This window comes from Pelecanus crispus, chromosome Z (genome assembly GCF_030463565.1).
Source record: "Pelecanus crispus isolate bPelCri1 chromosome Z, bPelCri1.pri, whole genome shotgun sequence".
Classification (NCBI taxonomy): Eukaryota; Metazoa; Chordata; class Aves; order Pelecaniformes; family Pelecanidae; genus Pelecanus; species Pelecanus crispus.
Genome location: NC_134676.1, coordinates 32,321,210 through 32,336,757, shown reverse-complemented (window position 1 = coordinate 32,336,757; position 15,548 = coordinate 32,321,210). Strand labels below are relative to the sequence as shown.

The 15,548-nt window shown below is 38.8% G+C and overlaps 1 protein-coding gene across 2 annotated transcripts; it reads right to left on the bottom strand.

The window, feature by feature from the left end:
• Window positions 1–2,502: 2,502 nt before the first annotated feature.
• CD274 (CD274 molecule) lies at window positions 2,503–15,245 on the bottom strand. Of its 2 annotated transcripts, XM_075726356.1 has the most exons (9): window positions 15,133–15,245; window positions 13,438–13,487; window positions 11,254–11,322; window positions 10,221–10,574; window positions 9,449–9,730; window positions 8,086–8,196; window positions 5,535–5,585; window positions 4,499–4,564; window positions 2,503–3,490 (listed from the first exon to the last, which is right to left on the bottom strand). In XM_075726356.1, the coding sequence occupies exons 1-9, from the start codon at window positions 15,243–15,245 to the stop codon at window positions 3,468–3,470; spliced, it is 1,119 nt and encodes a 372-aa protein (XP_075582471.1). In that variant the 3' UTR covers window positions 2,503–3,467. The 2 variants fall into 2 exon arrangements, with proteins under 2 accessions (XP_075582471.1, XP_009476636.1); XM_009478361.2 differs by lacking the exon at window positions 13,438–13,487 and having other exon boundaries at window positions 15,022–15,183.
• Window positions 15,246–15,548: the final 303 nt, after the last annotated feature.

The window sequence follows — 15,548 nt, the reverse complement described above, 5'->3', positions numbered from 1 at the left end:
TTTTTCCCAAGTCGAGTCTGTTTTGCCCATGACAGTAATTGGTGAGTGATCTCTCCCTGTCCTTATCTTGACCCACGAGATTTTTGTTATATTTTTTCTCTCCCCTGTCCAGTTGAGAAGGGGAGTGATAGACCGGCTTTGGTGGGCACCTGGCATCCAGCCAGGGCCAACCCACCACACTCTCTGACAGAAAACGTACCCCAAAGTTACTTCACAGTCACCATCACCATCTTCTACTCATTCTGAGCCAGCTCTGGCTACAATTGGTTTTCTTCTTGTGTTCCTGTTTTGGGGCAGGGAGACAGAAAGCTCAGTGCAATTGCCCAAGACGTAGCGACCTGCCTTGGACATCTCATGAACCCAGCAGTACCTGACAGGGAGTTGGCTGGGACAATCACCTAGATTGCAGGACCAGAGAAATATGGAGAGGGAGACAGGGAATTGGGGACAAGATGCTGCAAAACCAGAAGTCTCGTTGTTAACCTCTGCAAAAGCAGAAGTTCTACTGTTAACATCTCTGCCATTTTGCTGGTTAGCCCATGTTTGGGTGAGGCACCATTCATACATGGCACTCAAGGACATTAAAGTTACTTTTTTGGCCAAAAGGGGAAAGGGACACACATCCTGAATGCTGCTCTATGAAAAGCCCTGCAGGTCAAGAGCAATGATTCCATTTTTTTTCTTATTAGTTATTCTTTAATGAAATTGTTATTAGTAATAGCATTCATATTCTACAAAATTAAATGACACATCACAGAACAGGCCATCTGACTGGTTCATAATTACATTTTTCAAATGAATGAGTCCTGAACTCAAATACCTATAAGCCAATTCAGATTGTGCACATGAACCAGGCTTTTCTGAGCATTTTTGGGGATCTAACAATGCTTGGCCATTAGGAAGCAAAATGCAGCTTACTGAAGCTGACTCTCCTCTAGCTTCCTGCTGGATTTCATTTTCCAGATATCAAAAAACACTGAAGTAGCATGCAAAAATTGTTAACTGAAGGAAAAAAGACTATTACAAATATGGTGTTTAACTACATTTTTTATGTTAGGATAGGAGGGATTTCCTCTCACCTAGTTCTTGCAACCTAAATGAGTTGTATTTTCAGTTAGGTGTGTGTTCTCCCTCTGTCATAAGTGGAAAAGTAATTGTGCCGAAACAACTCATGGCATTGGTGGATGAGCATGTGGGCCTGTCTCCCTGTATTCATAAAAATGAAGAGAGATATAGCTTATCCTAAAAGCCTAATTTGTAAAATTTCTAAAATTAGATTAGACAAGTTCTGGTTTTGATGTCAGAGAAATATAAAGTAGAGCTTATTTAGAGAGGACAGGTCTTTTCACATCATCTGTTAGCCACCACACATCGTACTTTGCTAATGAAATAGCAAAATTTCAAGCTTCCTATCAACTACTCAGGAATTCAAGCACTGGTATTTTGGACGGTAGGGTTCAGCAACAGAATTTAAAAATATATTTATATCCGCTCATTTCATTATGTTACTCATCTGACATACAGCACTGTCAACAGCAAGTTACCTTTCCTCTTGCTGGGAAAAGATAAATGTAAAAGTTCCTGCCGTCCGCTGGAGCTGGATGAAGACATCAACTTCAATTCTATGATACTAAGCATGCACTAATAGAACTGCCTTGCAAAGGCTGATAATAACTAAAAGGTGTAGACTTTATACTTTTACTTTAACATGGAACAGCTGTTGCAGTCTCAAAGAGGAAGCAGAAGATGAAGAGGTTGTCTGGAAGGGGAATTATTTATGTGGTGACATGAAACTACATTTGTATGTTGAGGAGAGTCAGTGCTTTTTCTACAAATGGCCCTAATATTTCCAAAGCCATTCTTACACTCCAGAATAATTCAAAATTAGCCATTGCCTTCAGTGACACCCGGGACTGTGGCCTCAAAAAGCATGTTGGGAAGCAGGAGGCGATGTTCAAGTTCACACAGCATCCTTGAAGAATCAAACAGCAAGAATCAGTATCAGAATATGCAAGCTCTGCAACGAATTAGGGAGATCACTTTATAGTAACTATTTTAATTAACTGAGGTCTACCAATTCCATTATGGTTATGAGATGCATTTCTCTATTCTACTATATAGGCCAGCTTGCTGAGATGTATTAAACACAATTGCATTAGCTAGATCGAATACTGCCAGCAGTGAAGCCCTGGACTGAGGGCTGCATTCACATCCTTAGAACTGCACAACAGACTCATTTATTTTAGACTGAAAAATAAAACCCGAGTCCAATGAGATTCTAGATATCCAGTGTCTCTTCTTTGTGGGAGCCATTAGAGGGATGACATTTGGGGTAGACACTATTCTACACCCAAATCTTAGATACCTTATCTTCCAAGAAAAAACACAAGTAGTGCTAACACTACTTATTGACAAGTCAAAGAGAGCAGGAAAAAACACAAGAAAAACAAAACATATTTTATTAAAAAAATATAATTGTGAATAGCATTGTAATAAATATTTTTCATCTGTGTATGACCCCCAAAAAAGCCATGCACCTAGCAAAATGTAACAAAGCAATAGCTTAAGAAATGGGATCCAGGAGCATGTTCCATCAGCGTTTCTTAACTAATCACATGAGCATGTATTTCATGTCCCAGATGTGAGAAGGTTCTCTTTCTTCTATTCCCAAGGTGAACAAAAAGGCAGTCCAAATCAAGAGCGGTTCTTCCTGAATGTCCGAAGAGTTGCATTATCCCCAAATGGTAAATCAGAAGAGTAATGAGCAGTAACCAAGTAGTGCCAGCTATATCACAAGGAAATTAAATCCCCAAAACATTTTTCAGAGAAAGAGATCAAGAAGCTCAGTATTATCTAATAATTTCCAAACCATAGTTGCCAAGAAGGTTACAGCATCTATTTCAGGCTTAGCTGTGAGTATCTGGTGTTTTATGATCTACAGTAAAGACAGAAAATGCCCTGTCTGTATAGCATCTTGTCTTGTTGCACCTTATCTTTTATGAGGATCAAAGTATTGAAAAAAAGTCTTCAAAAGCTGGAAAACAAAATCTCTGCAGGGAACCGAGAGCCCGGGAGGGGGGCAGGCAGAAGCAAACCCAGAAGATGGCCTTTTCAAGAACTAGCTGTGAAATTTATGATCGTCATAGATCTAAAGTGCTTTACCTTAAAGAGATATTTAACAAAATGTGTCTTTGAAAGTGCATAAACTTGAGAAAGCAGAAACCTGGATGTTTAAATAAATACCTCCATACCCAGTCACATATACAGAAGCCTGAATCCAAGGACTTTTCATGCTATAATAATTCTATTAACTTCATTGCAATTTTTCCTGAGTTACAACAATATGGAAGAAGATTGCCATCACAGAATAAAATAAAAAAAAAAATATTCCCCTGAACAGACAGAACACAGAACATCTGAGCTGTCAGACCTTCATCACAGAAGAAAATAATCTTTCCCTGCTTTCTCTAGGTCTTCTCAATTTGCATATCTGTAAAAGCAAGAATTATATGAAAAAATTATCAAATTACAAAAAGATGAAGTCACAGAACATTTCATGGCCTTGGGACTCTTTCCTAGAAGTACCAAAAAAATTTCCTTAATTGTCAAAATTAAAGATCTAAAATGAAATTCATTAAAACGTCAAATAGAAAAAGATAATAATTGGAGGAAATAAAGTGGTAGTTCAAACACACTGGTGGGAAGTGCTCTTTAGCAAATACAGTGAAATTGCTGTGGCTTAAGTCCCCCAATTCTTTTAAAAATTTCTATTAAAGTCTTTCAAATATATTCAGTGCTCTATCTGTCAGTATCCCTAGCAGCATATCCCCAGGCCTTAACTCTGACTTGGAGATCTACACCTGCAGGACCAGCAGGCTTACCTTTGTTTATGTTTACACCAGTAAAGTGTAGCAGGGAGAGATGTGGGATGTAATTAATATAAGTGCTTTAGGAGTCAGCAAGAATGTGAAAGAAAAACCTCAATAACTTCACCCTTCTGTTCCATACCACAGTATGTTTCAGAGATTTGGTCATCTATTTTCTTGCTTTGCTGAGACTCACTTTGCCAAGTCTCACAGCTTGAGACTTGCTTGAGTGGTCGTGATGGGTTAAGGTCTCCCTAACACCATTGCCATCACCACTCCTTCAGTTGTGCTGGCACAACTGTTTCTGTAGCAAAGTGTGAGCTAGAGAAAAGACTAATTTAGGTTGTTACATAGCTCCACATCATTCTTTCTCTCCACACATGACTTTCATTCACATGTTTTTTCTTTTTATTTTTAAAACCGGATTAATTATTTGATGTAACTCCCAGTACACAATGAGTTATGGTGGTGAGTTTGTAAGACAGAGAATGGGGGGCTGTACTTCTCTTGAAGGCTCTGTCTGTGAAACAAGGGACCAAATAAACCAGACATGAATCAAGGTTCTGATGATCATGGATGATTTATGCTGTGTGCAATTTGCTACTATTTTTGCCTTTATCATTTCTACTTACATTTCAGCTCTTCATCTTCAAAAGAAGCATCTCTGCAGTCATGTGTATCCTTATCTTTTGACAGCTCTTTAAACAAACGACATATATACAAATAACAGTCAGCACACCTTAAACTTTTCATATAGTGATAAATCTTTGTTAAAAGCTGCTATCTCAGGCTGTCCAGGATCTCAGGCTGTTCAGGAACTATGTGACTTAAATGTGGATCGGAAGAAGAGATGAATGCCGAATGTTGTGTCCATTTTGGGCAAGTATTCTCATGAGAGGTTTTCTTAGGAAAAACCCCAACAGCCAGTATGAACTAACTTTCATATAGCAGTTTAATTTGAAGTGGTCTCCAAATAAAACCATACAACAAATTCAAAAAAAACAAACCATGAGACATCATGAGAGGGGGCTAAAGGATATTAATCTCTTCTCTCCCACTGTAAATATTAACTCTCTCCACTCTTTCCTCCATTTCTCACTGTCATGGTGGTACCAGCCATTCACTGAACTTTGCTCATAACAAATAGCATCAGTATCTCAACAGCAGGAAAAAGAAACTGTTAGGGAAGCTAAAGATTTTTCCTGTGTTTCTCTCAACAGGGCCGAACCCTCTGTCCTCAATGTTGTGACAAAGACCCTCAAATGCACATGATAGTACTGGAGAAAACACAGGATCATGCCAACATGCAGCATAGAGTCTGCACACCAGGATGTCCTGAGGTATATGGCCCAGGGAGCACGCCCCATCCTACCACAGACTTTCCAAAACACAGCACACCATTCTGTCCTTTTCTTGTGCCTATCAGGACTGCATCTGCTCCTAGAACAAGTATGCTTCTCTTTCATGTTTTCCTTTCAAGGAGTTGACATAGTAATGAAAAGTCACTCTTCAATTGTAATTCATAGCTGTTACATTAAGTGAGAAGCAGAAAGCAAAATGAAAGTTGAATGTAAATCTGCATTTGGTTGTCACCATTACAAAGTAAATTCTCAAGCAATTACTTCCACAAGAACCACACTGAGCTAGATTTATGCCGTATGTACGTACTTGCTATTGACGAACTAGCCACAGGTCTTCCTTTGTCCTTAGTTGCTCTAGCTGAAAGAAAATAAGAGACAAAAATCAAAAAGAAAACAAAATACTTACTTTAGATCTAATGGGGGCTTAAGCACACTGGTGGGTAGGGCACATTTAGCACAGTGTAATCATTGGTTCTCAAAACACTCAATTTTTTCAAAGACTTTAAAATATATTTTTCAGTGCCCCCAGTCTGTCAGTTTCCCTTCCAATTTCCTTTCCTCATTCCTAAGCCAGAACTCCATTGATACTATGCACTAACATCACTGAAAAATACTTGTTCAAATGTTTTTCCATTGCATATTTTCACCCAGAATTTGAACATATTGGGCAACAGGGAACAAGAATTTCTCAGTGGTTTTTGAGGGGAAAGAAGCCCATATTCCAAGGAGGTTCTGTTCTGAAAGAATCTCATCTGGTCATCTGGGACAGCTTGGGTTTTAAAAGAAAAACCTGTTGCTACTACTTCAGCTTCTGAATCAACTTGTAGTTTATGACACGCACACATATATAAAACATAATCATGATAATCACATACATCATGACATGTATATACATTACCATTTATACACACAAACAATAAATATTACTCAAGCAACCTAGGAAACTTCTGACCTTCACTGAAATCCCCAGATGGGAATCTTCCGAGAAGTCAAGGATTTTTCTGTCTCTTCCACTTTCATGTTCTGCTCCTATTCCTATTACGCTCTTAGGACATGTATACTCTTACACGTGCAGGGTTAGCTACAGGCCTTCTGCAGCCTGTTAGCATCACCTGCAAGCCAGTTAAGTTTACAAACACTTCTCCCAGGACATGTAGCACCAATGCAGGAGATGAGTTTGTGACCAAACCACATTTTAGTTTTATCTTGTGCTTATTTTATGGAACTTGAACATGAACACTCAGTGTAGAGTTTGCATATGGATGGTTTTGTGTAATTTCCAGACAGAAATTAGGGCTGTTCCTGGTGTTCACTGTGGAAAAGAGAGCTGGCAGACAGGAAGACCAACAGTTCTGCTATACCACCTCAGAAACTACAACTCTCTTAGTGTGGAAACTTTTGAGATACCACTTGAAAAGACAATACCACTAGCGTTTGCATTAGTTCCAGCTGAGTTTCATGCTAGCTACACACATTCACATCTCCCATAAAATTCAAGAATTTTGAGAGGACCATTTAGTCAACTATCTTGTATCTTGTTCAGGTTTTTGGAGCATTTCTTGTAATAATTTACAGAGTTGTGCCAGTATGATATTATAATGCCAAGAGTACTGTATGAGCTTCAATGCCTCTTGTATCTTTCTCTGCAGACAACTTGACCAAAAAAAAAAATTCAAAAAGTCATCTGGAAAAAAAGAAGTAGCTAAGCACCAGCTAAAAAAATCCACAAATCTGTTATAAAGAGGAAGAGTTCTGGCCAAAACCAGAATGTTCAGCAAGAAAGCTTTCCTTTCAACATTTTCAAATGACTCCTATGGATGTTCTGAGATCTGCCTGACTTTATTCTACCTGTTAAAATGAAGAGTAAAAAATACCCCTGAATATAAAATACCCAAACACATCTACCTTCCCTCCAAGGGAAGAAAAAAAGAAAACAAAAAAAACTCCCACAACCAACCAACCAAAAAAAAAGTAACAGTACTTATTCCAGGTTAAGCAACACCTTTCAAACTTTTTCTTTTTTTTTTTTCTTAATTTGGGGGCAAACCATATTCTTTTCATGCTCAGATACCCTAAGAATTATTTCTCCAAGATTTTTCTTTGGTTAGTGAGCAAGTGGAAACAAATTATTGCCAATGCTTTAGCTCTTCAGCATACTGTGATGCTGAAAATGTCCAATTCAAGTCAGTGAAATGAACTGAAAAAGCTCAAAACTTAACAAGGAAATAAATCAAGTGATATGAAGCCACAGTGAGAATATTCTGTCTTGTGAAAAAAAATCTTTCAGACTCAAAACCCTGGCCATATCACTTCATATGTAGTCCACCATTTTTATGATGTTTTAACCAGAATAAAGATATATGTAGAATTCATAACAATTAGATCACTTAAAAAAAAAATGCTCACAGTTCAGTGCAATTTTTCAGAAAATGCAGGGGGGAAAAAAGCTAAAAAATCTCCAGTGCCCTGCCTGCTCCCAGAATTCTGGTCCCAAATCAAAAGGGAGGACAGAGAATAGGAAACTTCCATTTCCAGTAAGTGTATAAGCTGAGCTTTGATGTTTGACTACATTAGACACTAATCTTACTCCTCTACATCATTACCTATAAGAAAAATTAATAGAGATGCATGGGTAAGCAGTTTGTGAGGGGCTGACAACCTCTTGCACTCTGCTAACTTGCTAGCATTTAACTAAGTCAGATAAAGAAAAGGAAATAAACATTGTGGTAAAAAATTTAGCTGTTTCAGGATGAAAGACCTAAGGCAGACTTTTATTATCTAATTCCACTTCTGTGAGGATGAATTAAAGGAACAGATCAATAATAACTGAGATACACTAAAATAAATAATTTTAATACCTTTTCTTATGCAGAGCATAAATAGAAGCACTGATCCCAAGAAAGCAGTCACAATGAGAATTGCTCCAACAAAGCGTCTGCTCTCAGCCCACAGAACACCATCAGCTGTATCTTTGAGGAAAAACAAGCCGGGGAAAGACATTACATAATCACATAAGCTTCTCCCTTTTCCTTTCATTTTCACCATCCTATTTTTGCTATGAGCAGTTTAGACATGATAACAACATTTTAGATCATATCTAAGGTCAGGTGCTGATGGTGCACTTCACCACATCTCATTATCTCAATAAAGGAAAAAAAAAGATAGAATGTATTCATATTTATCTTTGCTTCCTGCATTCCATGTGGTAGTGCCTTTGATTCCCATCACAAATCATGCTTGTCACCAAGGCACAAAGAGTTACATCTAGCTTAGTTTCCCCTCAGGACTACAGGAAAAAGCTGACTGAGAAAAAGAACAGAGGGTCCCTTTCATCTGGTAAAGCTCTGAATGCAAAGGGTAAGTGCCCTCCTTGAGTCCCAGAGGCACTTCTTGTTAAAACCAAACTTGAATGCTCACCACTAGTTGAAAGGATGACTTGGCTTTCTCACTCAGCTGCCTGTTCCCACCCCCTGTCAGTCCCAAAAACTGTGCCAGCACAAGCATTTTTAAAACTCCATAGTGAACAGGACCAGAGAAATTACCTGACCAAATAACAGTCTCATAAACAGAAACACTATTTTTGAGTTGGATCAGGTCTCCAGTCTGGTTGAAAGGTTGCACAAGCATATCAGGGTACAATGCAGAAATTAAAAGAGTAACCAAAAGCAAAAGCAGTAGGGGTGGTGACCAGTTAAAAGGTCTAAAGAGAAATTGTATTAGTCTTCTCTGTTCATGTATCTTCCTTCAATCCAGACTTTATGAGACAAAAAATCTGTGTACAATTTGTTAAATTTAAATATGCTCAAAGCAAAGGCTGTAGTGGCAGGAAAAGATCATATTGTTCAAATTTATTTGACAGTTATCATCAGGAAAACAGAACATTATTGGAAAGTGTATTTAATTTATATGGGAGGGTTTCATTTCTAGGCTCCAAGCCATAGCCTTTTCAAATAATGGAACTTTTTTAACACTCAGACTCATTTTTCACATAATTGTAGGTCATGCAAAATTCCTATCCTTGAATTCCATCCACACATGCATGATGAACATGCTAGTACAATGGAAGTATGCACTAATAGCAAAACTTAACACTACAGGTATTTCTTTTTATCCTTTTTAAAGTTAGATAGGAAAGAGAAACAAATCATGACTGATTCCACTGGGACAAAATGACATAGGCCCTTGAAGGGTATTACCATAAATGAAATTTAGAAATGCTACCTGCTATGTGTAAAATGGCAGATGTATTTTCTTGCAGCTCTTTATTCCAGAATATACAGTAAAAAATCTCATCAATCCTACTTTTGATTGTAAGGGTACTTGTCACACGATACAGCTGGTCACTTCCAGTTTCATAACTTGTGTTTGCCTTATCAGTCAAATCTTCATATTCTCTGTTTTGCCATAGCACTTCAGCTTGTGGGTATCCTTCTGACTGACATGTCAACTTCCATTTGTTGTCTCCTATGCTCACCACTCCTTGTGTTATAGTTCTATAAGGAGCTAAGCAAATGGAAAAAAAATGATTACTAGTAGGAAGCTAGAAGAACAGCATATATTAGCAAGACACCTTTTCTTTATCCCCAGCCCATAGACCAAGTTTCTGTACATCAGCTTGGATTTTGTAAATAATACACTTGAACAGGAAAAGTAAATATTACTATTGTATCTCTCCACAGTAACTGGAGCTACAGGATTTATTACAATTTTGATGCTGTTTAGAAAAATTGCATTAGCATTCTGGTCTTTGTCCTGTCTAAATGCTTTTTGCAACACCATTCCTCATACATCATTATGGGAAATAAATGACAGAACATGGATTTAACGTAGACAGAAACACAAAGTTACACAGCTGCGCAACGGGCGTGAGGCGGCTCCTGTCTCTAGAGAGGTTTCTTTAAATGTTAAACCAGACATGTCTTACTTCAGGGACTCCTCTGAAATCTTTTAACGTTATCAGATAGCACTGAACCTCCTGCAGTAGCACTCTCACCCTTAACTTTCAGATTGATTGTCTTGTAGTCGGCTCCCCCGTAGCCAATAAGACAGCGGTAAAGCCCTGCATCTCTGAGCTTCACATCAGTGATCTGAAGGAGAGACTGTCCCAAGTTCAGATTCTCTTTCAATAATTTTATTCTTCCCCTAAAGTCAATGTGCTGACTTTTAAAGTCTTCCTCTCCTTTGAGAAGTACATAAACCTGCTTTTTTAACTCATCATTCTTTTCCCAGCTGACACTTAAATCTCCAATCTTTAATTGCCCATTCACTGGAAATGTGCATTCCATGGTCACATTGTTCCCATGTTCCACGGTGTAAAGTGACTGGGGAGCTTCAACCGTGAATAAAGCTGAAAAACAAAATTTGGAAGAAAACTTAAGTTTCCAATTATAAGCTTAATCTTCAAAGTTATGTCTTACCATATACATAGGACATTTCAAGGACCAAAAGTATCTGCCCTGTTCAGAAAAGTTAAACATTTTTGCATCCACTTGCACAAGTTTGGGACAAACTGGGCTATTTATACCTGCAAACACCTGCTTTGTGCACACACGCAGTGCAGTGCTGTACTAAAAATGGGCAAACGTGTGCGCGCAGCCCCTCAGCTGTTGCTTTCAGAACACTGCCACAGTAACAGGCAATTGTTAGTGCCTCGGATGGGAATGTTCTGTTTATATAAATGTCAATTGTTTTTACACACAATGGTAAAGAATACATGACAATTCCCAGGTTTGACAGTGCCAATAAAACTTCCTGTTTAATGCAAACGGTACCTTGTCTGAAATGGTGTCTATGCTGAAACACTGCCAGGGGTTTCAACCTGGCCCCATATCAAAATACATATATTAAGTACACATACCTAGTTTAATGTAAAAGCATGCTAAGACCTTTTTATTTAAAACATTAAGGAAAAAAACCCCAAATGCTAGCACCTGAAGGAAAACTGAGGAATTAACATTTCTGTGCTTATACATGGAAAAGAAACATATTTAAACAGTTCTACTGCTTCTTATGACTCAGCTTCTTACCATTTAGGAAATGCCAGTGGAATAAAAATACATACAAAAGCAAAGGCTTTTCCATGATGTAGTTAGAACCTAAAATGATAAAATAATAGACAAATATAAATATCTGCTCATTTTCTAACTTGCATTGTAAAATGCCCTTGGTAGTCACTCCACAGAAAGAACTGGACAGAAGGGACTAAATTCCACTCTAGCTGAAAACATGACAAAATTGCACCTTCAGCTACAGTAGATGATCAGGTAGAAAGTTTCCTGCATGGGTCCAGGAAGAACATCTATTGTTATCTGCTTCAAATATTTGTCCTTGGTTGTGGCAAAATACATGCTTTATCACTATCTGTCAGTTAGTAAATAAATACTCACAAATACCCAATTGTTCCCCTAAACTGCAGCAGGGGGTGTTGCTCCTGCTAGGACAAGAATGGAGTATTTTCTATATACATTCAGTAGAAGAAATAGAACCTAGTCGTTCCGCACCTGTTTGCCTTACTTTAACATACTGTGAACATACCCTGTTTTATAACACCTGGTCTCACAGTACTTACAACACGGCTTGTGAAGTTGCTTATATTGTGAACAGAATTCATGCAGTAATTAATCATTAATGAGTATTTACACAACAGTGCCTTTATAAAACTGTGACAAAAACAGTTGGCCTACAAACAAAATCTATTTTCTTGAATTTCTGCTGCTTTACCTCTGAACATGTAAATTATTTCCATTTTCTGACAGAAGCTTTTCCGTCTTTATTGACATAGCTTTTATACTCCTACATACTTTAACATTACAAAACACTGATTAATGTCAATTCATACACTCAACCTTCACATACCCACTGCACTTGCTAAGTGTGTATTTTAAGTCAGAGCAATACTAGTACCAAACACTGCTGTAATTTTTCAAATTACTCTCAAGAAATCTCAAGCTCACTGTAATGGAAGTCTTTCATGAGTACAGAGAACTGTAGAATTTTATCTAAATAAAGTCTTCATTTTGGATACTCAAACAGCCACAAAAATAAGGAAAGATTGCCTTCAGCTGTTTTCTAGTGGTAGTTTCAGCATTTGCATAAGAAGTTAGGCAACTGTAATACCCGTCACGCTTCCTAACTGATGGAGCTCTAGCTGGACTGTGACTCTCACCATTTTTGGTAAGATGTTTTGCCTTTCTTTCTCTGGTTGACAACTGTAGGATGATAATAAAGTAACAATATTGTCCTGAAACATGAGACACATGTGCCTTTACAGTGTTGTTGCTTAATGGAATTAAGACTCCTCATAAGAATTTGAATAAAGCTACTTTTTTCCTCAGACTGCTGCTGCCTGGTCCCAGTAGCAGGTTTGCAGAAGGCAACACAGATGGAGCTGAGACAGGGAGTCAATCTAATGCATTGTTAGGCAGGCATGAGCAGTTACAAAAGGATGTCCCGCTAACAGGGACAGGAAAATACAAATAAGATCCTCAGGGTGAAAGATCTGTTTCATTGATAAATAAATCCGAGGCTTCCTAATGTGGTTAGGTGCCCATTCATTCCTTAGCCACAAGTGATGTTCTTAAAAGCACTAGCAAACCACTGCCTAAACCTGTCAGTACCTAAGTGTTTCTGAATGTGCATACATGAGAGTGCCTCCATCATGATGGCACTGCCTGAGTAACAAGCAGTCCAGAGCACCAACTAAGCTTTGATTAAAGCTTCTCAAACAAGATAGAGGCATATTAATCTCACAAGTGTGCTCTGATCATGCTTACTCTAGAGACAAGCCGGCAGAAGAGCAAGCCACTGAGACTGGTGGGTATAGGTGTACACCTCTCTGCACTCCCCATGCCAGAATGACCAGACTTGTAGTACACTCGGCCACAAAATACCTTCTACTGTTTTTGAAGTAGAGGCTGCAGCTGAGAGACTGCTCAGAACAAATTATATGTGCACTACAGTCACAGAAAGATGCCCATACCCATGCAGGCAACCCATTCCCACTTTTTTGTCAGGAAATCTGAATGTCAGTATGAACTCCAGGAGAGGTGTTCTGATTAATTCCTGGAAGATGGATGACAACAAGTAAGCTTTTATGGTTCTAAGACCCATGCTTGTATCCTGCAATTGCTGAGCTTTAATTTGCATGCTTTCTCCCACTGTACAGGAAAACAAGCCTTACTACACACAAAAGAAGTATGATTATTACTTACAAAATTCCTCAAGACTGAGAAAGTCTGCTGCTGTAATCAATTTTTCACTTTCAGAGAGAAAAAAAGTATGTCCATGTCAAATCCAGATGTGCATGAAAAAACCCACTGCAATAAACATTACAGACCCTTCTCCTCTTTCACACTGAGCAGAAGGATCCCCCAGCTGGATCGGTTGAAGCAGCTCAAGACCTAGACGCCAATCAAAGATTTTTACCAAAGATGCAGTCTTCTCACAGTTTTTCTTACAGAACCTACCACAATGCTCGTTCTCTCCTCCTGCCAGCTTCTGACATCTATGGCAAACACAGTTTTCTAAAAGCAAAAAGATATTCACTGTGCAAAATGCTCTTCAGCATTGCTGCTGTATGTTTCCCTCACAATCAAATGAAGAAGACAGGAAAAACAGAACTATTTGCCTAACGACTCCTTGTGACAGAACCTAGATGGTGATGTTACTCCATGTCGTGGTTTAACCTCAGCCAGCAACTAAGCACCATGCAGCCGCTCGCTCACTCCCCCTGCCCGGGTGGGATGGGGGAGAGAATCGGAGGAGTAAGAGTGAAAAAACTCGCGGGTTGAGATATGAACAGTTTAATAATTGAAATAAGGTAAAATAGTAGTAGTAGTAATAGTAATAATAATAATACAAAAAGCAAGTGGTGCACGACGCAATTGCTCACCCCCTGCTGACGGATGCCCAGCCAGTCCCTGAGCAGCAATCGCTGCCCCCTGGCCAACTCCCCACAGCTTATATACTGAGCATGACATCATGTGGAGTGGAATACCCCTTTGGTCAGTTTGGGTCAGCTGTCCTGGCTGTGCCCCCTCCCCACTTCTCCATGGCAGGGCATGAGAAGCTCAACACTTCCTTGACTAGTGTAAGCACTACTTAGCAACAACTAAAACAGCAGTGTGTTATCAACCATTATTCTCATGCTAAGCCCAAAACACAGCACTATACCAGCTACTAGGAAGAAAATTAACTCTATCCCAGCCAAAACCAGGACGCTCCACCTACTTCTTTAGGAAACTTCCCCATTATTGGAAAATTCCCCACTAGGGAAAATTCTCTGTTGCTAACAGTGGTTCACTGTAACCAAAGACAGAAATGCTGGGAAAACTAGTACATAAAATGCCACAGGCATTTTAAGAAACATGTCATCTGATCAAAGCTATATGTGAGCAACACTCCCTGGAACACCCGTAGCAAGAAGTCATCCATCTACACAAACTTGGGGTCCCTACAGTATTAATTTCAAGCGGTGCCAAACAGTTGCTAGCCACAACTGGAAATTTCTACACAACTTACTCATGTCTGCAAAGGTCATAAGTAGGAATAACGGGAAGAGCATTACCTACCTGTCTCTGGTAAGAACAGATATTGTCTCCCCAAGAATTGAGCACAATGAAGGCAAGACCCCCTTGCCTTGCCACTCTGTGGTGCAAGAAGAGGTGTTAAGACCATGCATTAGCTTAGCAAAAAATATAGAGCACTGACCTTTTTTTTTTTTTTTCTTGGTTCTATAAGTCATTCAAGAATACAGAAAAAAACCCCAAGTATTAGAAGTCAAAGGATGTACTCACATAGGAAACTTGCAGACTGTAGCGGGATAACCTGGTCAACACCACAAAATACAGCTTTGAACTTATGTTTCAGTGTAAGTTCACCCACTTATGTTGTCTTTGCATATCTCAAAAAAAGGGTTGAGATTCTCAGAAGAGTTAAAATGCTGTGAAATCACCACTTCAAAGTTTTCAGGGAGTATTTTCTTCTTTCCACTTGCCAGCCCACTCACAGTATCTGTCATGGAAGCAAAAACACATAATACACACAACTGGTAAGAGTTAACCTTTTTACCTGACATGTGGGAGGAACGAGGAGACAGTATGTGAAATAGCTGAATGTAACACCTAGGTTCTAATAACCTGAAACCACCTTAGGATGTTGAGGGGGTGGATTTCCACAGTAGGTGAGACTGATGCAGGTTAATTTCCACTGATTCCTTCTGAGCTTAACAACGGGTTTAATGACATTTTCTCAGAAAAAAAGATGCAACAAAAAGAAACCAAAACAAAATTGTAAAATACTGACTGTGAGACCACAGAAGCCA